This window comes from Dendrobium catenatum, unplaced genomic scaffold (genome assembly GCF_001605985.2).
Source record: "Dendrobium catenatum unplaced genomic scaffold, ASM160598v2 fragScaff_scaffold_743, whole genome shotgun sequence".
Classification (NCBI taxonomy): Eukaryota; Viridiplantae; Streptophyta; class Magnoliopsida; order Asparagales; family Orchidaceae; genus Dendrobium; species Dendrobium catenatum.
Genome location: NW_021319205.1, coordinates 4624534 through 4650749, shown reverse-complemented (window position 1 = coordinate 4650749; position 26216 = coordinate 4624534). Strand labels below are relative to the sequence as shown.

At 36.4% G+C, this 26216-nt stretch overlaps 2 protein-coding genes across 5 annotated transcripts in view; both read left to right on the top strand.

Annotated features, from left to right (window-relative positions):
• LOC110093302 (protein CASP) overlaps positions 1–15277 on the top strand; it is a 35149-nt gene extending 19872 nt beyond the window's left edge. Inside the window, exons 13-19 of the mRNA XM_020818140.2 lie at positions 90–167; positions 11766–11873; positions 11958–12101; positions 12173–12274; positions 13407–13486; positions 14662–14754; positions 14835–15277. Coding sequence (XP_020673799.1) covers positions 90–167; positions 11766–11873; positions 11958–12101; positions 12173–12274; positions 13407–13486; positions 14662–14754; positions 14835–14904 — 675 coding nt within the window. The 3' untranslated portion in view covers positions 14905–15277. The remainder of the gene's footprint in view (positions 1–89; positions 168–11765; positions 11874–11957; positions 12102–12172; positions 12275–13406; positions 13487–14661; positions 14755–14834) is intronic.
• Positions 15278–18539: 3262 nt separating this feature from the next.
• LOC110093320 (ubiquitin receptor RAD23d) overlaps positions 18540–26216 on the top strand; it is a 40534-nt gene continuing 32857 nt past the window's right edge. For 2 of the 4 annotated variants that reach the window (XM_028696458.1, XM_020818163.2), the window contains exons 1-2: positions 18541–18793; positions 19087–19248. In XM_028696458.1, coding sequence (XP_028552291.1) covers positions 18728–18793; positions 19087–19248 — 228 coding nt within the window. In that variant the 5' untranslated portion in view covers positions 18541–18727. Of the gene's footprint in view, positions 18794–19086; positions 19249–26216 lie in introns of all 4 variants that reach the window. The other 2 variants (XM_020818166.2, XM_020818164.2) reach the window with 2 other exon arrangements.

Genomic DNA, 26216 nt, shown 5'->3' with positions numbered 1-26216 from the left:
AAAGAGCACTTCTGACCTTTTTGTTCTTGAGCTTCATTATGTACTCATAGTTGAACTGAGACATGCTGAGTTTTATTATGCTTTTACAGGGCTACAATTCATCTGATCGGAAAGGATCACTATTAAATGATTGGGATATGAATGATATTGGCACTGAAGCATCTGAGGTGCATTCTTTGTTACGACTCCTGAATTAATTATAGTTATTTCTGTTGTTTTTTCAATACGCTTTCTTGGTTAAAGGATATCATGCTTTATCATACCTTTTTTTAATTTTCTTTTTCCTTCTCTCTTTTAGTAATAGCAGCATATTTACAAATCTCATTTGCTGGCAACCTCTAAATTCTTGAGTTTAGTTGGAATATTATATTAGTGATTGCTAAGGAAAAAGGTGTTGATTTGAACCTTCTCGATCTATGGAGAATGCTCAGCAGTAATTTTATTTGAGATAAATTATACTTGTTTTAACTAGATTATTTTGAACTAAGGCGTTAGGGTTTGTTTAGATCTATTGTCAAGACTTCTTATGGGTGTAACCCTCATAGTTAATAATCCCTCTCACTTGCGGGAGAACACTCTTAATTAATGAGATTGCTTAGGCTCATATTTTAGACCTTGAGGTTAGCATTTAAGTTTAAATTTACTTATTGGGGGAATGAATAGGGTAATGGTGGTAGACTAGATCAATATATTGTGGTTCTGTCATTCTGACGTAGTTAAAGTTAGCACATCAGAGGAATTCTAGCTAAATCATCCATGAGGCTTGATTAACAATCATGGGTTGGCTCACCTCAGATATTACAAGATATTACGAGCAAATTGGGTGAACATGTGTGTCAAAGGCATGCTTTTGAGGTTGTCATCAACTCATTAATTGGTAGCAAGGTTTAAAATTGCGTAAATAAGCCTCGAGGCGTTTTTCGTCCGTGAGACGAGGCGTAAGCCTCGAGGCGGTGTGAAGCCAGAATTGCGCAATTGCGCCTCTGAGGCGCGCCTCAGTTCAAGTGAGGCGTACGCCTCTGCCAGGAGAGGAATTGCGTAAGCCTCGAGGCGGTTTTGGGTCAAATTGCGCAGAGGCGCGCCTCAAGGCGCGCCTCTTATTGCGCAATTTTAAACAGAGATTGGTAGTGGGCTGGCAATTCCAATTTCAATAAATGGTTCAAAGCCATACAATAACGGCATTACTGATGTAATGGACATGAATAACAAGAACTCGGATGTTTGATATAATCTTCTGTTTTCTAAGAGTTTTAGCTTGACTCGAAGAAGCGTTTGTATAATATATATGAGTTTTGGTTGGTTAAGTTTCAAGTGGTGGATTTGCAAGCATAGGAGATGGGCCCAATTTAGTTTGGATTGGGGATTATATTCTTTGGAAGGTCATGTATTGGAGTATAATTTGACAAGTTTGCCTTATATTGAACGAGTTGGGGCTTACATTCATTGGAAGTCTCCATAAATGTGATTTACAATTTTTGGGATGTGAGAAGCCTAATGATGGGTCTTAAAGTCTTATCTTTCCATGGTAAAACCTAAGAGTTAAGTATGATTTGATTAGCTTCGTTGCTTTGAAATGGCCTAGCTTTACTAGGTTAAGGCGTACCTCCATTAGAATACCTATAAGTAAGATTTACAACCTCAAGGATGAGAAAAACCCAGTGATGCGTCTAACGGCTTTTCTCTATAGAGGTTGCTTGATTTAATTTGGATTTGGGTGCACATCATTGGAAGGACCAAGAATTAAGCATAAATTGATGATCTTGTTTGCTCTGAATTGACCCAGTTGGATTGGGTGTAGCTTACATCCATTGGAAGACCATAAGTGTGACTTACAACCTTGAGGGCAAGGAAAGCCTAATGATGAGTCTTATAGCTTTATCCTATCGAGATGGTGGTCCAATTAATAAAATTAGTTTATTGGCTTTATATCAGCGAATTTGTTTGTACATTCCTATGAAATCCATTAATTAGAATTTGATTTAGTCGTAATTTAATGTTCATATTAAGATGATTTAGGTTTAGCACCCTGAGATTAACTAGGAATCAACAAGTTGAAACTTGAGTCGTTGATCAACCTGATTAATAGAATATGCATTTGAATTGAGACCCTAGGAGTGTTATCGTAATTTGGGTCACCCAAGGGTTTATTAGGACTCTTGGTATGAAATTGGTATTATTTGAAAGTTAGTGTATAACGACATGTTTTTCAATGCATAAGCATACTTATCAGTGCACTTACATGAATAATAATGCTTTTGACTTAATTATGAACATGTGTTCAATAGTTTATTTTTTTCTAATATTAAACTCATAATGGGATGGTTCGTTCCTTAGTGTATTTTTTATGTTTAAACACACCTCCTTGATGCATTAGTTTGGTTTTCAATGTGTGAGCATGATTATGATAGGCCGGTTCCTCCTAAACCGGCCCGTCCAGGGCGGTTCTTGTGTATAGGAGGCGGGCTAGTTCTTCCTCCTTTATGTTTGCCGCCCACAATAGTGGGTCCCACTATTCCAATTGAGTTCAAATTTGAAGAGGGGGCGACTAGGGCTTGAGAGGGAAATTGATTTGGAAAGTTTATGTATTAAATAATATGAGGTGTTTTAAGGTTAGGTCATGATTGATTTGATTTCTATTGAGGTTCTTTGGCGTCTTGGGATCTAGACTATCTTGTCTAGAGATTTGGGAGAGACAATCCTCCTCTCGAATCGAGGATCACTTGTATCTTGTTTTTGTGTATGTTTGGCTTTGATTCTCTTATCGCAATCCATCATTTTTGGAGCTGATTTCTCCCAGTTTTTGCATTATTCTTGCTGTTTCCATCAATTAGTGATAGGTTTGCTTGCGAACTTAAGTATTCCCCTTAGGGTTACTTGCGAACTCAAGTATTTCCTATCAAAATTTGTATTAGAACAAGTCTTGAGACCGTTGGTGGGCTGATTTTGGCGAATTTCAGCGGCAGATTTTTGGACGGGAAAGAAGAAAGTTGTTTTTTTTGTGATCCAAATCCAGAAATTTTGAATCTACAAAAATCCGGAGAGAGATGGTTGCCAAGAAAGTAGATGCGCTGGAAGAAAGACTTGAAGGGGAGATGAACCAAATTGAGACAACGGTGGAGGAAATGATTTTTTCCATGGAAGGACAAGTAGCCGATCTCCGGGACATGATGAAAAAAATGTTGGAAATCCACAACCAAACGTTGGCTTTCGTGGCAAAAGGGAAGGAAGATAAAAACACGATTTCTGAAATTCGTAGGGGGAAGATGAGGTGGAGATCGTGGAGGGAGAAAGAAGGAAACCCTATCTGGAGTCTTTCCAGAGGGAGGATAGAAGAGGTAGGTATGGGGAAAGGCATGGGTATTCAGGGGCGGAGCAAAGAGGTGCTGATTGGAAACACCGGGAGGGACATTATGGCCGCCGAGGTGCTGAACTTGGAGGAAGGAGAGGGGAATTCGAAGGAGGTTTGGGTTATGACAGGGCAAGGGAAGACTGGGAGATATGGGGAGGGCCAAGCACTTGGGAAAGGGGAAGCTATGAAGAAATATAGGGAAATGGGGGAGATCAGAAGGTGAGGAAGCTGAAGATGCCCATATTTGAAGGGGAGGATGCATATGGATGGATTTATAAGGTGGAAAGGTACTTCGCCATCAATGGACTAATTGAGGAGGAGAAGCTGACAGCGGCAGGCTTATGCTTGGAGGGGAAGGCGCTGTCATGGTACCAGTGGAGAGACCATATGAGATCTATCAGGTGCTGGGGGAATTCAAGGACTGCATAATAGAAAGTTTTCAAACCGACCAGGGAGGAGATTTCTATGAGCAATTCTTTGCTCTAGTGCAGGAGAGATCAGTAGCAGACTGCCGTAAGCAGTTTGAGCATCTGACCTATAGGGTGGAGCGATTATCAAATACTATATTGGAGGGGAACTTCATGAAGTGATTGAAGGCAGAGATCCGAGCGACAGTGAAAGTTCTGATACCTCGTGACTTGGGGGAGGCCATGAAGTTGGCATAGCTAGTTGAAAATCAGATGAATCTAGAGAGGGGAGCCAGGAGTAGCAGCACATGAGGCCTTTATAGGATGACGACCACCCATCTAGCACCCCAAGGTCCTGCAACAGGAGAAAGTCGGGAGACCATCAAGGAGAAGACAATAGGAGGGAGTGGAGAAAATTTCAAGAGGTTGACAGAGAATGAGATGCAGGAGAAGAGGGCAAATGGGTTGTGTTTTAGGTGTGATGAAAAGTATATGCCAGGGCATCAGTGCAAGGACTGAACTCTTTAGGTTCTTACTGTCTGTGATGACGAGAAAACTGAGGGAGGTGAGGGGCAGTTAAAGGAGGAGATGGAGGAGAAACTGCATTTGGATATGGCCGAGGTTTCACTGAACTTGGTGGTAGGATTCACTAAGAATCATACCATGAAAGTGACAAGGGAGATAGAGGCATGGAGGTGGTGGTGCTAATTGATAGTGGGGCTACCCACATTTTCATTTCCACTCTGGTCGTCGACCAATTGGAAGTGAAATTGATGGATACCGGTTGTTATGGGGTGATGATGGGTACGAGGAAGGTGGAGAAAGACCAGAGGATCTGTAGAGGAGTGCTACTGACTATACATAAGATTCAGGTGAGGAAAGATTTTCTTCCGTTGGAGTTAGGGAGTACAGATGTCATCCTAGGGATGAAGTGACTGCAGATCTTGGGAGACACTAAGGTTAATTGGGGAGTACTTACGATGAAGTTGATGGTGGGTGGAAGGAAGGCGGTGATCAAGGGAGATGCAAGACTATCCAAATCCATGGTTTCTCTTAAAACCATGATGAGGAATATACAATTAGTGGGTGGAGGATATTTGGTGAAGCTGTACAGTTTGGAGAGAACTAGATTGAAAGAGAGAGAGGACATACCCTTCTCCCTACAACCGTTGATTCATTAATTCTAGGAGGTGTTTCAGCCACCTTAGGGATTGCCACCATCGAGGGAGCAGGAGCATGCCATCGTATTGAGGGAAGGGGTGACACCCATCAGCATCAGGTCCTACCGATATCCTCAATTTCAGAAGGATGAGATTGAGAAGCTGATCCGTGAGATGCTGGAGGCTGGGACTACAGAGCTTTCATAAGGGTCGAGTGTGTCCTTTCTTTAGTCCAGTTCTTCTGGTCAAGAAGAAGGATGTAAGCTGGCAGTTTTGTGTGGACTACAGAGCTTTGAATAAGGGGACAGTGCCAGATAAGTTCCCTATTGATGAGCTCTTGGATAAACTGTATGGAACAGTGATATTCTCAAAGCTGGATTTGAAGTCTGGGTACCATTAGATCAAGATGAGGGAGGCAGACATCTCAAAGACAGCTTTCATGACACATAAGGGGAATTATGAGTTTCTGATAATGCCATTTGTGCTTACCAACGCCCTTGCTACTTTCTAGTCGTTGATGAACAGGGTGTTCAGGTAGTACCTCCAAAAGTTTGTTCTGGTATTTTTTGATGACATATTGGTGTCTAATAAAACTGAGGAGCATCTAGAGCACTTAAAGATGGTCTTGGGAGTCCTACAAGAACATCAGCTGAGAGCCAACATGAAGAAGTGCTATTTTGCACAGATCAGTGTGGAGTAGTTAGGTCATATTGTGTCCAAAGAAGGGGTAGCGGCCGATTAGTTGAAGATTGAGGCTATGTTGATGTGATCCTTACCTAAAAATCTGAAGGAATTGAGAGGATTCTTAGGACTGACGGGTACTACAGGAGGTTTGTAAAAGAGTACAATAATATAACATGGCTACTGACAGAGCAGCTGAAGAAAGATGGGTTCTTATGGGGAGAGGCGGCCACCACAGCATTTGAGAGCCTCAAGAAGGCCATGACTATTATATCACTCTTAGTTTTACCAGATTTCACTCAGGTCTTTATAGTGGAGATGGATGTTTTAGGGTATAGACTGGGGGCAGTACTCATGCAGAATCGTCGACCCATTGCCTACTTCAGCCAGGTGTTGACAGCCAGAGCCATGATAAAATCAGTCTATGAGAGGGAGTTGATGGCCATTATTTTAGCCATCCAGAAGTGGCGACCCTACCTGTTAGGTAAGCACTTCATTGTCAGAACCGATCAGAGAAGCTTGAAATACTTGTTGGAGCAGCAGATGATGACTGAGGAGCATCAGAGGTGGCTGTCCAAATTGTTGGGATATGATTTCCAAATCCAGTACAAATCAGGATTGAAGAACAAGGCAGTGATGCCTTATCCAGGTGTATGGGGGAGTTGCAGACAGTGGCAGTATTGATCCCTTTGATGCTAGATTGGGAGGCCATCAAGGAGGAGAGTGCCAGGGATGAGGAGTTGGGAAAGATCATTTCTAACTTACGGAGGGAAGGGAGTAGCCACCCGGGGTACTCTTTGGAGGTGGAGAGGCTGTTGTACCAGGGAAGATTTGTGATGCCCAGGACATTAGTTCACATTCCACATTTTCTTCAGGATTTCATGGTAATGCAGTTGTGGGTCACTCAGGAGTACAGAAGACCTACAAGAGGCTAGCCTCGGAGTTGTACTGGAAGGGAATGAATAAGGATGTAGAGGAGATGATGCCTCAATGTGAGATATGTTTGATGAACACGTATTTGGCCATGTCACCAGGAGGATTATTACATCCATTAGCTTTACCAGGGCGAGTATGGGAGGAGGTATCTATAGACTTCATAGATGGGTTGCCCCGTTCGAAAGGTTTCACAGTGATTTTAGTAGTAGATAGATTGAGAAAGTATGCTTACTTCATTACCCTACGACATCCCTACACTACAGTGACAATAGCATCAGCCTTCATTAGAGAGGTAGTTAGACTGCATGGGGTACTAGAGGTGATAATATTTGACAAGGATAAGGTATTCCTCAGCCATTTTTGGAAGGAGCTTTTCAGATTGCAAGCAACAGTGTTGAAAGGAGCACCGCATATCACCCATAGACAGATGACCAAACAGAAGTGTCCAACATGAGCTTGGAGACCTACCTCAGATGTAGATAGATTGAGAAAGTATGCTTACTTCATTCCCCTACGACATCCCTACACTACAGTGACAATAACATCAGCCTTCATTAGAGAGGTAGTTAGACTGCATGGGGTACTAGAGGTGATAGTATTTGACAAGGATAAGGTGTTCCTCAGCCATTTTTGGAAGGAGCTTTTCAGATTGCAAGGAACAGTGTTGAAAGGAGCACCGCCTATCACCCATAGACAGATGACCAAACAGAAGTGTCCAACATGAGCTTGGAGACCTACCTCAGATGCTTTGTGTCGAAGATACCCAAGCTATGGGGCAAGTGACTATCATGGGCCGAGTAATGGTACAACACTTCTTATCATTCTGCTTCTCAAATGACCACATTCATAGTGTTGTATGGAAGGGATCCTTTTCACTTGGTGCGCTTTGGGAGTAGCAGTACTCCAGTTTCTTCAGTGGAGAAATACTTGGTGGAGAGGGACATAGTATTAGAGGAGTTAAAGAGAAATCTACTGAGAGCTCAACATATTATGAAAAAACAAGTAGATGGGCACAAGAAGGACATCCAGTTCGAAGTAGGGGAAACAGTGTTCTTGAAGCTCCGACCATACCGACTGAAGATAGTCGCCAACATGAAGAATGAGAAGCTTGCTCCAAGGTACTTTGGGCCTTATGAAGTATTGGAGAAGATCGGAGCAGTAGCATATCGACTGAAACTGCCACCAACGGCGACTATACATTCGATTTTCCATGTATCTCAGTTGAGAAGGGCCATTGTAGATTATATAACCAACTTATAGTTACTGGTGACATTTATTGAGGATTTAGAGGTGATTCTGGAACCCTTAGAGTTGATGGGGGGTTCACTAGAAAGAAGATAAAACTAAGGAAGTGCTGATCAAGTGGAAGAACCTTCCTGACTACGATGCCACGTGGGAGCCATACGAGAGGGTGAAACATCAGTTTCTTTATTTTCACCTTCAGGACAATGTGATTCTTTGGGAGGGCGGTATTGATAGACCGATTCCTCCTGAACCGGCCCAACTAGCCTGTCCAGGGTCGGTTCTTGTGACTAGCCCGCCTCTATGTTTGCCGCCCACAATAGTGGGTCCCACTATTCCAATTGAGTTTAAATTTGAAAAAGAGGGGGCGGCTAGGGCTTGAGAGGGAAAATTGATTTGGAAAGTTTGTGTATTAAATAGCATGAGGTGTTTTAGGGTTAGGGCATGCTTGATTTGATTTCTATTAAAGTTCTTTGGCATCTTGGGCTCTAGACTACCTTGTCTAGAGATTTGGGAGAAACGATTCTCCTCTCGAATCGAGGATCACTTGTATCTTGTTTTCATATTTGTTTGGCTTTGATTCTCTTATTGCAATCCATCGTTTTGGGGCTGATTTCAACCAGATTTTGCATTATTCTCGATGTTTTCACCAATTAGTGATAGGTTTGCTTGCGAACTCAAGTATTTCCTATCAGATTATTGATGCATTGAGGCATCTACACATCATTCAATGGCACAAGTTGTTCATAATGTATCTATGTCCCCTAAGTACCCTTTTTTGGGTTTGGTGCCTTGATGTGCTTTTTGAAGCAAGTTGATGTAGTTATATATTACAATATAAATAAAAATACTCAAGGTGTTGCACACTTTATGATGCAACACTTGGGACAATGTAGAGTTGAGTAAGGGTCAAACTCAACATTCTTAAATCAAGGTAATCTTTCTTGATTTTATGAAAGTTTTTGAAATTCTCTCCAATTTATGGGGACTAGTTTTATTGATGACAGGTTAATTTAAATATTGTGAGAATTTATTTTTGGTTCTTTTTCAAAAGCTCTTTATACATTTTATATTTCTCTTATTTCTAAGTTGTTTTAATTGCATTCCAATTGCATTAAGACATTATATATATACACACACACACACATACCCCTTTTTTATCAGAAAAATATCATGAGGGTATAGCTGTAATTCTATGACTTTCCTAGGTCCTTCATATTATTTAAGAATCTAAATATAGTTATCTAATTTGTAGATTCATTTTAAAACTCTTTTTGACTTAACCACCATAGCTCTACATGATTTGTAGGGATGCGGTATGGCATTGAGATTTCCTATAAACATTAAGAAATTGATTCTTTTATTTCAAAAAGCAAGATCATGCATATTTTTAGGAGGATGTTATTCATATATATTTTAATGTCTTTTGTGAAGAGAGATATGGGGCCATTGATTTCAGCCAGCCATGGTATAAGTGTTAGATTATTTTATAAATGTTGAATGTTAGAAAAGGCTAATTTTACAATTCAAAATTTTAAAATAGGATTGACAGCTTAGTTATCTTATCACTTTGTCTGAAACCAATTATCCGCTCTTTCTTTGGTTTAATCTCAGATTTCGTATATGAAACTTATTTAGTTTTATAGGGACATCCTTAGGCTTAATGGCAAACTTGTCAACTACATAGCACCATGTAAAGTAGTTATTGAACTTATGCAAGAGTTTCACTAATTCGGCAATATTGGAATTAAAGAGTAAAGCACTGACAAAGGTGAGTTGGGGATTTGCATTCGAACCTAGATTGATTTTGTGGAGTTAGTAATAATGGATTGAATGCCTTTCTTGAACTCACTTGGAACCTTTAGAACCTTATCTTCATTATCTTTGTTTGGGTTTTCATGCATATTTGATACAACGACAATCATATGAAAACTTGTAATAGCAAGAATAGTGGTCGCATGGGGTGCACTTTCTTGACAGTTGACATAACTTAGGGCTTGCCTGAGTTGGGTAACATCAATGCGCTATAACTTATTCCATAAATCAGCCTACCTTGAAAGCAAAGTGGTATGGAATAACCACTTTACGTAAGCATTGTTGAGAGGCGAGGAGTAGAGAGAAAATGAAATATTTTTATTTATAGTATCAAGATCCGCCCCACATGCATGATTGTTTTAATTATTGTATTACTTTCTAAGTGGTGTGATTGAAGGCTTATATTTTGTTTTTATAGGCTGTAAAGGCAGGATACCTATCGACTCAGTAGTAATTTAGTAGTGGGTTAATTTATTACATTCTTTTTACTTGAACTTTGGGCCTCACAATCCCTGATGATTGGCATCAAATCAACTTGGTGGCCTCCTGTTCCTCCACTTGAGATAGAAAGTAATGTATTAGATGGCATCAAATCAACTATGCTAGCCATCACGCAATGGTGGCCTTATGACCACTATCAAGCTTTAATCAAGCATGGTTATTGATGTTGTAAGAAAGTACATTCTAGACTTGGATAAAAAATAAATGGAGGGAGGTAGAGCTTTGGCTTGAGCAAAGATCAATGGCGCAAGGGCAAATTGTGGTCCTTTTCATAATTCAGATCAAAGATCAATATTTGTGGGTCTTCACACCAATCAAATCAAAGGTAAACAACCATTTGATTGTTCATTTGAGGAGCATTTGTTTTCAACCTACTTGCTGTTTTTCCAACAATCTATGATTTCTTCTTATTGTTTCAATTGTGTGAATGGGAAATTATAAAAGGCCAAAGGGGATAAAGTGAGACAAAGATCGGTTGAGGAGTAGAGAGCATGAGATTGTGGCTAACATGGTGATTTTGAATTCTTTTTGCGGTTCTTGGAGATCTCGTGGTTAGCGATGTGAAGGTGCAGAGGTCTTGTGAGTTTACTTGGGGGAATATAATCATCATGCAATAGGGGCAGGATGAAGTAATGGTTATTATGAATCTCAATTAGCGGATCACCTCAAGATTTGTGATGAACCTTCAATCAAATCTAAAGATTCAAACACTAACTTTGAAACTTTAATTATGATCTAGCCCAAATTATGCTGGACATCGATTTTAAATACATTTACTGGCCTTGGAATCCTTATTCCAATCCTCAACATGGATTTGAAAGCCTCAAAGGTTCATCCTTTTGTTCATTGCCTTAGAGGTGAAATGGTTCCCTTCCTGAACTCAGAGAAGAGTTGTTTTGATTTTGAACACTCTGATCGACCCAATAACCAAAATAACCCTTCAGTTAGTTGAATTTCCCTTCAACATGAATCTCATAGGTAAAATATCTTGTCCATCCACCATGCATTTTGCCAAAAGTGCTAATCTACTCACATCTTTATAAATAATTTTGAATTCATTTTTGCTCTCTAAAATCCTTTGGAAAAAGACTTGGCTGAGTCATTTCTATTTATTTCTTAAGCCTTTGATACTGACTTTAACTTCGGTGTGCCTTCCTAACAAAACATTCCTGGAGACAGACTCACCTACTTCTTTGATTTTGTGCATCTAGGAGCGAGTATTTGTTGTAAATGACGTACCTTAAAGATATCATTTGGCTTTTAATTGTTTCGGACACACTATAAGCATTAAAGTTAGAGAATAGCAGATTACACAAAATTAGTACGAAATAAGCTACTGATTAACTTGCAAATATTGGAGGATTGATAGATTGGCTGTTATTAATTAAATCCATATTTAATGTCACTCAGAAACCAAACAGCTGCTCTGTTAATACATTTGGAAAAAGAAATGTATAAACTTACATACTTAATCTCAAACATAGATACACGTTCTTGAAGGCGCAATACAAAACATTACAATTGTTATAGTAGTTGCATTAAGATTGTTCGCATGTTCTTGACAAGTTAAAGATTGCCTGGCGGCAATCTTCTTGTTTTTTTTTTGTTCTTTATCACGTGAAAGAAAACCTTTTTGCCCTTTTTCATCGTCGTTCTAACATGCCATCATTTCAGGGTACTGATCTGAGACATGTATCCGTTGATCAAGATCAAAGTTCAATGCTGAAGGTAATTTGCAACCAGCGTGATCGTTTTCGAACAAGATTACGTGAAGCTGAAGAGGTATAATTTAAATAATATTTCAGGCAGTACCTTGCTTGCTTATGTTTTTTTTTGCCTTCTCACAATATAAGTGTTGTGTTCTAGGAGGTGAGGCTTTTGAAGGAGAAGGTAAGTCTGCTGAAGGATGAGTTAGAAAAAACCAAAGCTGATAATGTAAAATTGTATGGGAAGATCCGTTACGTACAGGATTATAGTCAAGAAAACCTAGTTTCAAGAGGCCCTAAAAAGGTGAGTTCATATATTTAGTAAACTATAACCTAATTTATGTTTTTTCACTTACCTTTATGGATCTTTTGCAGTATGCTGAGGATATAGAAAGTGGTTTCGGTTCTGACGTTGAATCCAAGTATAAGAAGATGTATGAGGATGACATAAATCCTTTTGCTGCTTTCTCAAAGAAGGTAATTTGATAATATTTAATAATACCAAATAGTCTGAAGTCCTTGATAGTCAAACTTGAATTGTAAGTTTTTCACTTGCAGTTGTTCTTTATCATCAGTTTATAGTTTGTAAGAAAGTAATTTTGTCTGCATCTAAAGGATGATGTTTTGACCCGGTACTCGTTGAAGATTGAGGCTACGTTTGAGCTGGCTTTCTTTCTGCTTCTTAAATCAATTTATTAGTACTTGTACTAAAAAATTGTTTTAAGAAGGAGAAAGAAAACCATTCCAAACGAAACCTGAAATTAAAGTTAGGATGCTTTACTTTTTGAATCCACTTAATTTCTATGTTTTTTTTAAAACAATGTCGAAGCTGAAACACTGCTTTGGGTGCAGTGCTTTCTTTTTGTGGGAGAATGTATTCTAATTTAAATCAATGCATGTTTTGATGTGCATGATTTTTATGACATAATCCATTATTTTAATAGGTAATCCTTCCACAGGTCTGCAAATTTTAAATAAACATAATCGCATTCTGAATTTTTGGGAGATGCAATCAGCTAATTTATATCTTGTGATTCTTTGTGAATATTTTGTTTGTTTCTCCTTGGTTGAGTGAACTAAACTTGTTCTTGTCATGTAATGTGGCACAAGTGTGCTATCTGTTTTTCTGTTGAATAGGTTATAGCGCCTTCTTTTCTTTCTCCTTTCTGTCCTGCTCTGGCTTGCATTACGTGCTTATGCTCCATAATCAATTTCTCTAGCTTCTAGTTAGTTTAATTGTAAATAATCGTAAATTCTCTCATGGAATAGTTTAAAGTTTTGTGTTCGGATGAATTAATTGTGTCCAAATTAGTTTCTTCACATAGAACTGGAAATTTGTTAATTTGATTGGACGTTAGGTTATCTGTGCTGCCCAAAATCTGTGAGCTTGTTTATTGTCTGAAAGAAATATCGGCATCATTGCAAATTGGATTGTATCAAGTTCTGTTCTTTATTAATTTACTGTTCATTTTGATTGACATCAATTAGTCTCTCTTCGATTGAAAAGATTCCAAGTTGAAGCTGCCAAAGGTTATTTTATTGTGTCTGTTGTTTTAGCTGTTATTCTTTACAGATTTGTTAATTTAGAACATTTTCGCAATTGAACCAGGAAAGAGATCAAAGGTATAGAGAGCTTGGTATTAGAGACAAAATCACACTTACGAGTGGCCGTTTTCTCCTGGGCAACAAGTATGTCCCATTGCTTTATGAAATATTCTTCCCTAATTTTAATTTATTATGCACTATTGCTTTGAAGTCCAATGGACATATGTGATTCCTGAAACCGAACATCAACTTAGCATCATCCATATTTAAGTGATGAATGATCTTTCCCTTTTGCACTTGTTCAAATAATTTTGTTAAATAGCTTATGAATCATCTATTTTATACTATAACTGATGTCCTACTTTATAATTTTAGAGAGAGAGAGGGATGATGTTTTCCAATTAATAAGCGAGTGAGGAGACTATGAACAATTATGTAGAAAGCACAGCTAGGATGAGGATTGTGATTAGGTAGAGTTGTGATTGTGTGCCAACAGTTGACTGTGAGCGAGGAGATCTGTGATTGTCTCCTCTGTGATTGTGTGCGACTGCAACGTAGATCCGGATCATCACGATGTATTTAAATTTTAAATGAATGCTTATCTTGAATCTTCTTTCACACTTTCACTTTATATTAATATTTAAGATTGAGATTTGCTTCTTTTTTTATTGTGTGATTTTGTAGTTTATGACGATGAACTAAATTAACTGGTGGTTTAATACATACTTATAAAATTGTTTGTAATTTTGAGTTCTTTTTTTTTTCAAGGCTTACTTCTCAATCATGCTCAAGGCTTACACCTTACCTCATTAAGACAAAAGGACTTGTTCTTGATTTCATTTTTTTAAATATTATTAGGGAGAAGTTTTGGGCCTAGATATATTAACCTTAGTTTATTAGGATGTTTTTATATCCAATGGATTTATTTTTATTGGCGTGCAATACAACAATTGATTGTTTTTTATCTCACAGCAAATCTAATGAGCAAAAAACTCATTTTGATCAAAAGAAAGCACCAGACAAAATTTAGCAAAAAAAAGTGTAAGAATTTTCGCAAAACCAATCACAAATATTTGATATTAAGACCACTGGTGATGACAATAGGGTGATACTGCTAAAAAGAATTAGAAAAGCTTGATTTATCTGAGTTTTCTATCTGTTGGATTTGCTTTAAGATAAATATACTATATAACTATTTAATTTTTATATTCCACTTCTCAAAATAAATTCAATAGCAGAAACAGGATATTCAAACCAAAAATTTCTTGCATAATAATTATGTTGCTAAGAGTTTATCTAATAGATCTTCCTTGACACAGATACGCCCGAACGTTCATATTCTTTTATTCCATTGGGCTGCACCTGCTCGTCTTCGCATGCCTCTACAGGATGTCCGCTTTGAGCTATATCAGGTGATTATAATCCAATAACTTGTTTTCTCCTTCGCTTCGCCTATTCGCCACAGTTCTTTACTTTAAATTTCTGCATGCAGCACTCATGCCCAAGACGAAAGCTTTCTCCAACTCGGAAATCAAACAAATCTTCCCCATACTTCAAAGTAAAAAAACAATCTGAACTACATCACAACAGTCTTCAGCTTTCATCCAAAGACTTCAAAAAATAGTTCTGGTAAATTTATGTATATAGGAAAGTTTATTAGTCCCTTCGTTGGTTTTCTTGTTGGATGGGCAATTTGTGTTCTATCATTGCTTTTATTCGTTAATTATAGAAAAGCCACCAATGATATCTGAGTGGAGTTGAAAATTTTAGGTGGATAAGTACACGCTCTTCTTAGGTGGATCAATTTGCCATTGGTGTCGAGTTTGTAATTCAAAACTTCATTCATCAAGGTTTGAATCCCAACGAGGTGATTTTTTATCTTGTGGTGCGAGCTTAATTTGTTAGTGGGAATGACTTCGGCATCGTTTGAGATGACTTTCTTATTACTTCTTTAAATTATTTTTTAGTTAAAAAATTAAAAATTTTGTTCTAAAAAGCTGCTTTAAGAAGCAGTAAAAAATTCGCCCGAAACGAAACTTTATTCTCTTGCAACTAATGCTTTGTTTTGGACGGTTTTTTGCTGCTTCTTAAAACAACTTTTCAGTAAAAAATTAAATTTTTTATACTAAAAAGTTATTTTAAGCAGCAGTAAAAAGCCATCCCAAACGAAGCCTAAGTTTGAGATTGCAGCAACAAGCAGGACTCACCATGATTGATGCACTTTTATGTATTGTTTACTTACTAGCAATAAAAGTAATTTTATTTATTTATTATGCTAAGCGGATGAGTCTTTTTTGAATTTTTATATAATCGATGGTAATGTGGAATTTTGACTTGCACCGCATGATTGTGCGATGCTTTAAATTCTTTACTTTTTTTCTTTTATATATAGTTTGTGGCTCATTCATTTATACTTTCGCATGCTCTCTTCTTTTCTTCTGAGGATTCTTTTAAGAATTTTTGAGAATGTCGAAGTCATTATTCTCATGAGCAGAATTTTCAGCAATCATATTGTTGTCTTGCTTCTTTGATCTTTTACAATAGCATGAAGTCGCCGATTAGAAAGTGAAAAGTTGGTGAAGACTTTATTGTACAAGTTCTTGTAGCTGGCAAATCCCCTAATAAATAAAGCAGGATGAGTTATGCTTCTATAAGGATTAAGGTTTTATTTGGGACAATTTTCTTGCTAATATATAAAGCTGTTGTAAAGTAAGTAACTTTTTAACGCCATTATAGAAAGCAACAAAGTATAAATTTTTTTAAAAGCAACAATAAAGTGGTGACTAAATAAAAAATATGGCTGTGATGTGAAATGCAAAGTAGGAATGAAGTTGCCAAGGCTTTGTTTGAGACAATTTTTTTGTTGCTTCTTAAAGCAATTTTTTTAGTACAAATATTAAACGTTTTGTATTGAAAAACTACTTTAAGAATATATATATATATATCAAATGAACCCTAAGGGCATCTCCAGCAGAGAACTCTATTTTTCATTGCAAAATACCGCAAAATTCCAAAATGTCGTGGTGCTGCTCCAATCGAACGCCATGGTAACGATCATTCTCTCTTTAGCGTGTTTTTTCGGTTGAGAGAGCAAAATAGCGTAGGTGAACAGTGCGACGCCAATAAATGGTGGAATATTTGGCGTTCGGCTGGAGCGACCGAATGACGCCATAAACTCATTTGATGTTCGGTTGGAGATGCCCTAAGTATGCTTTGGACTTCATTTATTCGTTTAGGTGGAGGTTATCATTTGCACTATGGACACCAAGTTTGTTGGTGAGCATAGTTTTGTTATTTATTAGCGAGAATGGTGGATAAAATGATCAGTCAATCCTTTTCACTTCTATGTTCACTGTAAAATCCATTAAAGACAGTGGATTTCATTTTCTTCAAGCACATTAAAATTAAAGAACTAAAAAAAGTTAGAGATCAGAAAGGAAAAAAAGCTTTTTTTTTTATAAGTCGGTCAAGGAATGATCCTCTTCACAATTGTCTGGAGAGGATAACAAGTTTTATATCAACTTGCATGAGAAAGAGCAAGGTAATGTTCAGTATACAAAGCAAGCTTCGATCATGGCGGCAGGCGACCTCATGCTTGAAGCTAATTCTTTTGTTCGCTCTCCCATTCTCCCTCGCGTGGTGGAATGTTAAGTCCGCCGAACTGTATGATCTAATAAATCTGCGACTTACCAAAAAAGGACTAGACAATATATTTATTTCGATGGAAGCCGAACGGCGGCATAAATTTTATTTAGCAAGATTTAGCATAAATCTTGCTCAAATCCGACATAAATCCCATTGCCAAACAACCTCTTAGGCTTCTTTAGGGCATCTCCAATCAAAAATCCCATTTTTCACTCCAAAATGCAGTGAAACTAAAAAACGATGTAATTCATTTCCAGTCGAATTCTATTTTGCGCCCTTTGCAGAAGGTAATCGCCTTTCTCCTCTTTCGCACGTCTCTTCGACAACTCCGGTAGAGATAGAAAAATAACGTAGGTGAACAGTGCAACGATAATATTGCGCGTCACACCATTCACCCGCAATTAAATACCGGAATTTTTGACGTTCGACTGGAGTTCGCGAGCAACGCCATTCTTACGTTTGGAGTTCGGTTGGAGAAGACCTTAAAGAAGACCACACAAAAGTGAAACAAATATCCATATATAGCTTTGAGATTAGAGCATGCAAATAAGAGACCTAAGAAGAAAGAAAGCTATGCATATTAGGTATTGAAATAAATGTGGTAGGAATTATGACCCATTGCACCTTCCATATATCCGTTAGATCAGATATGAAAAATTTGTGTTAGAAACTCCTTACATAAACAAGTTCAAGATCAATTTCTTATTGCAACATTGGGCATTATTTAGCTAAATTAAATCACATGATGTATCAATTTAATTTCTTTTAAAAAATAATAAAGATATTTATTGTAAATTATAAATAAACCCATAAAATTAAAACTATTTATATGAAATATACACACACAAAAATAAATCTTATAATATTTTTTAACATTTGAAAAATAAAAAAAATAAAAAATAAAAATAAAAACATTTGAAGTTGATCCTAGCATTATATTAAATGAGGAAACTTTCTCATAGTAGTTTAGGAGGATGCTATATTTAGTATTCCATGTTATTTTATTTAAAAATCTCAGTTATTTGATTTATCAATATTTTTAAATATTATTTAAAAATAATGATATGGTCTATTTTTATGAATTAAAAGTTGATTAATTTCTTGTTATTTAATATCATTAAATCCACATATTTTTGTTATTTTATTTCAACGCTAAATCAAATGTTGGTTAAATTCAAAATTTTAGTTTTATGAAAGAAAAGTGCATCCCTATATAACACTAATATTTTATATATTTCATTTAAACATTAAAGTTTTTTAGTCACTTATTTATTTATAAATATAAATTCATAATTTTATTAATTTAATATTTAATATAATTGAATTTTAATTTGATTAAAATTGTAAAAATAAAAATGAAACAGAATATCTAAAATTAAACAAAGATAAAATTACAAATGAAAGATCGGTTTGTTTTGTTAAAAAAAAAACGAAAAAAAAAATATCCTTAGAATTAAGCTTACGTGTCGGTTAGTTATTCGCTCTAATTGCTGTACCATGAACCATCTGTGTAAATATGGACAGCCGGTCTCGCAAGGAAGCCCGGTAGGAAAGATATTCCGCTGGACCTTCCATATATCCGATTTCTCCGTTCTTTGGCCGGATCGGACTGCTAATTTTCTTCGTCTCCTCCGATTTTCCCTGCTCGGCTTTAGCCCAGAGATCGAGAGCTACCCTAGCCGTCCCCGCCCTACCAAGCGGGAGAGGAGAAGAGTGCCACTATAATTTGTTGACGCAGAGATGCAGATCTTCGTCAAGACCCTCAAGGGCACCAACTTCGAGATCGAAGTAAAGCCGGAGGATACGGTACTTTTCTCGATCCCAATTCTTTCCTCTTTTGACATCTCTCGATTTATCCTCAGATATTGTCGTCGGTCACTTATTGGGGTTTTACTCTTCGATCAATTGGTAGAATTTTGGCTTGTAATGCTTCGGAGATGTCCTTACGGAAAATTCCGTTTTACGTTGCTGTTCTTGGATTACCTTGGATTTAACTGTTCAGTTGGCTGGGGTTCCTGGAGTTTGTGTGTTGTGCTTTAGGGAAGATTAGTTTTGGCATTGAGTTTGTGTAAAACCATTTAGGCATGTCTGTTTTGCAGATTTCTGATGTGAAAAATAGTATAGAGATCTCACAAGGAAAAACTGTATACCCTGCCGATCAGCAAATGCTCATACATCAAGGGAAAGTTCTTAAAGACGAAACAACCTTGGCAGAGAATAATGTTGCTGAAAAAAGTTTTATAGTGGTCATGCTGAGAAAGGTAGGCGATTCTGACCCATGGAACTAGCTTCTTTTTTTGTAAGACCTGCTGCAATTTGAACTTTAATTGGCTGATGGAAATTATTCAACTGATTGTTTTTTGATCATGATCGTTCTAAAAGGGACTTTTGTTGACAGCAAGAAAATTGTCCATTTCAAACATTCAATGTACATGATGTTTCTTGCTGTCAAAACTTATGATGGTTCAGCAATTACGAGTTAACTTACATATTGGTGAATCACACTTTAGGATGCCTAACCATGGCAATGTACATTTTGACGCCAAACCAGTGACGATATTATATTACTTGTTGGATTGTTCGTTAAGAGGGACTCACCTTATGACCAGTTTTAGCTACCTTATGGTTGATCCAGCTTGACATACCTTATAGTCAGTATCAGACTTAACAATGTGCATTTTGTTTTGTGCAATACCTTAGAATCTGTCTATAGTACCTTACAATTGTGCGAATTAGATCATCACACACATAACATAAGTTCTATTTTCTCTATACCCTCTAATTTATTTGGGGAAGGAGATTAACATGACTCCCGAACTATGCTATATGTATGCGTAATGCAAGTTCTTAATTGGTTAAAGTTTTTCTTGATATGGTAGTTTTGTATAGCAATATAGATTCAGAGTTGTTACTCAAAGAGTATAAAATCAAGGTGGAGCTATGGCGTCCTGGTATAGCCTATGCACATATATCAATAATGCAAAATAGCGTGTTTTATAACCTATGTGTAGCTTAGCTCACTTCATACATTATTTATGTAGTGAGACATAAGAAAAAAAGTGTGTGCTATAGTGCATAGTGCACTTATTTTATCAATGAGTTTTATGTATTATCTCTTCTATTCATTAAGTAAAATTTATGTTTTTTCTTCTTAGCATTTTCATGTATTTTCTTCCTGTATTGTACTTTAATTAATTATTTGTTTAATGTTTGGTTTTTCTTAATTTATTTATTGTCAGGAACATTATGTTACTATCTTTTTGCTTTGAGGTTATTGATTATTGTTATTTATATTGTTCAATTTGTAGAACTATCATATTATTGTAAGACATATTCATTCATGAGCTTGCAAATTTCTTAAACATATTTAGCATATAAAATAGGCACCTTTCATTAACTTTATGTATGTTGAAAGATTATTATGCTCTATTATATGTCATTGATAATACCTTTTTTGCTATAATTTTTTATCATAAATTATTTAATTATTAATAAAAATTATTAATAAATTTTCATGATTTTTAAATTTTATATGATATTTTAAAATAACATGTGTTGTTTTATGCGCCATACATTGTGGCTCTATGTAACCTTTGCGCTTTGATGCACTTTTCACTATTGGCTAGTATTAGCCTATACAAGACTTTATTGGAATGTAAGAACGTCATCATCATTAGCCTAAACCAATTATTTGAGGAGTTATGAATATAAAATTCTTATTCATTTCTATAAGAGTGTTGTTTGATGTGTTAAACTAATTCTTTGCAAATCATTTTGAATAACTTTTATACATATAAAATTAGATCTACCCATTTTTATTAATAATCCTCCTACACTGATTTTATCAACTCACCCAAGCTGCATATTTTCTACCCTTTATTACACATTTCGAAACATCTCAAGTTTACTTTTGCTCATTTTATTTTTAATAAATGTCAGTCCAAAATTTCCTTTAATATATTATTTCCTTCATTTTTCATTTATATTTTTGCCATTACATCCATCTTAACATTCTAATTTCCATCTCATTTAACTTAGATATCAATAAAATTTTTGTTGTCCAATATTAGGATACATATAACTTTGATGAATTTTGCAATTTTATAAAGTTGATCTTTAAGCTTTCATGATATCTTCACACCATATAAATCTTTTGATACGCTTGTCCATTTTAATCATTCATCCTTAACTCTAGAATTTATATCTTCATTATTTTGTATAGTAAATTTATTGTATTTAAACCTGTCACACTTATGTATCACATTATCTTTTAATTATTGAATGATAATTATTATCATTATAGCCTAATAAAATTTGATATCATTTACTTAGATTTTGTAATGCTAATTCTAAGGCACCTGTCATTTAAACATTTACTTTGTTTTTCTATTTCTTCATTTATTTTAGTGGATGTCTTATTAATTAAAAATATATCATTTGTGAAAAACATACATTAAGGCATATCGCTTTGAATATTCTTTGTAAATATATCCAGAACCAATAAAAAAATATAAACTTAATGATGATCTTGATTTAAACTTTTGATAATTGAAAACTCTTAGTTAACTTTATAGCTACTTTTAATACTAATTAGTGCTCCAGAAGAAATACAAAAGTATACCGACTCAATGTGATCCTTGATGTAAGCCAACGATAAGTGAATATTTTTGGGTCACTCAACAACTATTTTAAACACCAATGCTCCATCATAAAGTATTCCAAATAATTCTCATTGTACTCTATTATATACTTTATATAAATCAATAAAAATTATACAAAGTTCCTTTTCTTGTTCTTTATACTTATCCATTAGTTTTCATAGCACAAAAATTGCTTCCATAGTGTTCATCTTCTTGGTATGAAACCAAATTGTAATTTTGAAATTAATGCATCTTTTTTAGGACTCATAAGTTTGATTTTTTTTATAGTTAATACAATCTTTAAAATTGCCTTTATTCTTAAACATTGAAACAAAAATGTTTCTTCTCCAATAAATTCGATTGAAAATATTTGTCAACCATTTCACTACAAATTTAAAAACTCTCAAAATTTGAATAGATACCTCATATGGACCTAAAGCTTTACTTTGATTTTTTTTTTTTCAGAGCTCACTCTATTTTTCTTTTTTTTAATCAATCTATAATATAATTCACTATATTTTTTGTTTTGCTCTTTCAAAATAATAATTTTCTCAAAACTGTCATTTAGTATATTCTCACAATAACTTATTCATCTTTGATCAAGATCCTATTATTTTTTCTTCTTCCAAAATCATTAGTTCTCTTATCTCTTACCTATTTTATATTATCCTCTTTATCAAGCATATTATTATAAATAATTACAAATTGTATGTTTTGCTTTATTCACTATCATCTTTTCAAGATTTTTAACTTTTCTTATAATCATTATAAGCATCCATGATATTTAATTTTTACTGCCTTTTGAAAGGAATCTTTATTTCCTTAATAACCCATTATACCTCTCCACTCTATAGCAATTATATGATTTATTTCTAGACTATTAAAACTTCTACAACAATTTTTATAAGGAAACTAGCCATTTCATCTCACACAATATTTGTCCTAGCTAAAAACATCAAATTTACCTTTTTTAGCATCGTTTCCTGAACAATTATTAATTCTTATCTTTCAAATGATACAACCAACACATGATTAGGTATGTTGTTGTTTTAGACTGATACACATTAATTATCGAGAGATTCAACTTTATATTCCGACATGTGAAGGGGAGTATGTTAGGAAGTAGTTGTACTTTCAACCAAATCCGCGAACCTTAATGAGAAATTGGGAAGAACACACCACGAATCCTTTTATTGCAAAAATTATGAAAGAAAATAGTAAGATACCATTAGATATTTTGGAGAGGATGATCCGGCTCTCCCAAATCCCTATCCGCTAGTTAGAGCCCTAACAACCTAAGAAAACTTCAATTTAGCAAACACAAGCATAATCCTAAAATCACATTATTGTTAGCCTTAAATAATCTTTGCTAATTCCCTCCTGAATTAGCCTTCTTTTTCTAAATAATTCTCTCATACCTTCTAAACAGCTCCCTCTTGATTAGAAAATTTTCTAATTCCCTCCCAATGAAATCAGCCGGTCCATCAATACTCCCCTCCCAAAGTGCCACCTTGTCCTCAAGGTGGAACGAATGAAATTGTTGTTGAAGAACTGGATTGAAAAATGGACTGTTACTGAGTCGAATGATCCCTGCCTCCAGCATCTCCGTGATTAATCTTTCAACTCTTTGTTCAGGATTTGGGGATGACGATACAGACGAACATTGATAATGTAGACTCCTTCCTTCACGATGATAGTATGCTCGTGCATTGTAAGATTGCGCAATTTGAAACTCGCCTTGAGATCCGCCTCAACACGTTTTCAGTGAAAAAACTCCTTGAGGCTTACATTTCAAACCTTTTTTATGAGGCTTGCGCCTTAGCTTGGCTGAGGCCCGACATGCCTCACTGGCATGAGGCTTATGACTGACCTTATTTATACATATTTTTATTGAAACTTATCTAAATCCTAAACCAAAGCTCCAAACAAATCATGCTTTAATGTGCCCCAAGCTACAATAGCTTCCTCTCAACTGCCTTGACCCCAAACCCCGTTTTCTCCATAGTCACGACCGCCATAGCCGCCGCCGGAGATCACTCGAAACACGCACACCACCACTACCTCCTCGAAAATTTTTAGAGTATTAATCTCATCTTTATGTTAATGAAAAATATTTATAAAAGAGGAAGATGACTGAAATAAATGAAGAAGAAGCAAATTGGGAGGCATTGGACTTCATAGAATGAGACAAGGGAGAGACTAATTTGTTATCATGACGATTAGAAATTCAAGGAAATTCTATATTAATTCAATTTTAAATTTCTTATTTGGCCTCTTTTGATGGATTTTTGCCAAATTTATGTATTATTTTCACTTTCCATCTTGTGACTTTGCATCCAACCCTTTGACAAGCCATACCATACATCTTATTCTTGAAATCTTTTGGATGATGATATTATATCAACCATCGATGATGATTGATATTTAGTATATTTATATTGTATGCTTATTTGTGCTAATTCTTGTATTATTTTACAATAAGCATAAAATTTATATCCATATTTGATGAATATTGTAAGCTTAACTCGTCAAAGTTGAATTTTGCAGTAGCTTGTTCTGGAGATTTTATGAGTAGTTTTAGGGGTACTTATCTGGGTTTTTAATGGATGGTTTTTTATGTGCACTCTTGGTCATAGTTCAATGTGATTTTTATACTTTCTATTGCGGTTCTTGTGAGATGTGTTATTCTATGTTCAATTCTTTCTTCATTTCTATCTATTTTTGCTTTTTCTTTGACTCAATTTTTCTCCTGACTTCTTGGTTTGCAATTTCCTTTTGATTATTGTTGTGTTATCTTATATACTCTTAGAACATAATAGATTATATGAAGTTAGTCTGAGGATGTTGTGGACCTCCGAAAGAGCACCGCGCGAACAGGTCGATTGGAAGGGACAGATTGGATCGTGCATACGACTAACCATTGAAGATAGAGGCTGTCACCAACACACCTCAATGGGTAGTAATATACACGACCTAATCACGGGTTTCCCCCACTCGATACAATAGTTTGAATAGGGTTTAGTAGATATGAGACCGAGTTTCCCATGGGCGCAAGCCCCCGTGGTTAATTACATCCCAGGCCGGAGCCTGAGAAAACTCTCGATTAAGGATTATACATTATCCTCTCCTAGAGTGGGATTGGCACAGGGGTGTAGACTAGGAAGTCCTATCCAAAAGAAAGAAATGTCCGAAGGGATGAATCAACATGCATGGTTCATACCAGCATTCAGAGGCTCTAGGGCACTAGAGAGAAACTGGAAAAAGAAAAATCAGGCACTCAATCACATGCGTGAGAGAAGAGATGGAGGTGGAGTTAGCCGCTGGGTTTTATTTTTCTGCTGTGTGCCGGAGCTTTCCGTTGTTTTCATTGCATGCTGTTTAAAAAAATGATTGGTGTGTTTGCTTACTTTTTCTGTACTCTGTGGATGATGTGATCAGCGCTAGATTACCCCTAGGTTAGGAGCGTTATATGTATATATATATTGTTCTTTTCTGTTGACCTCTGATATAAAAAAAAATCAAATCAAAACCTACTCACTGCTCTCCCACGTCGCGCTCGCACGACTTCCTCTGTTGTCGCCACTCTCGCACGACTCGACGTGCATCCACCACAACGCTGCACGACGAGCCCGCGTCGATAAAGGGCCGAAGAAACGAAGCCTCGCACTCTTCCCCTCCGCTCGTCTGCTCTCTTCGCTCTCTGGCTCTCCCCCGAGACTTTCCCTTCTGTTAGATCGGAACTCCCCTCCGATCGACTTCCCCCATCGACGACTTTCACTTCCCTTCTGATCGGAAGTCACGGCTTTTGATCGCAGCAACTCGGGAGCCGCCGGCTGTGAAGACAACTTTCTTCCTCCCGGCTTTCTTCGCCGAATCCGTCCGTCAAGAGAGAGAGAAAGAGAAGAGAGAGAGAGAGAGAGAGGAGAGCGGTCTTCTCCTACCCGACTTCTCCTTGGCGGTCGACATCGCTCCTTCTCCGACTTTTCCCTTCCTGTCAAGATCGAAGTTGCGACATTTTGAGCTAAAGCAAGAACGGGAGCTCACTGCCCGTGAAGGTAACTTTCTCCCCTCCATGCGCTTCTTTGGCCGGATCCCGTGAACAGAGAAGAGGGTGAGGATTAAAAAATATTAATTAAGTATTAATTATTGATAATAATTATTTGATTATATTTATAGTTAATTATTAATTAAGATTAATTAATAATTAATAGTTAATTATTAGTATAATTATTTAATTAATTATAGTTAATTTTGATTAATTATAATTAATTAAATAATTATAATTATAATTATCTTATTAATTGTAATTAATTATTAATTATAATTATTAATATACTATAATTAATTATAAAGTACAAACGCTCGTGCCTTCTCCTTGCCTCGACATCCGAGCCGACATCCACCGCCGGTCCACCGGCCCCGAAGGTATAACTCCCTAAACTCAGGCTTCCGTCCTCGATGTGTACGACGGACCGGAAAACCGCCTATACACGCCTTTATTGCGCGTGGTGGGATGGAACCCGGTCCGACGCCTACGACGAGGCGGACAGTCGCCTCCCCTCTCGCTTTCTTACCTCGTCATTGGCGTG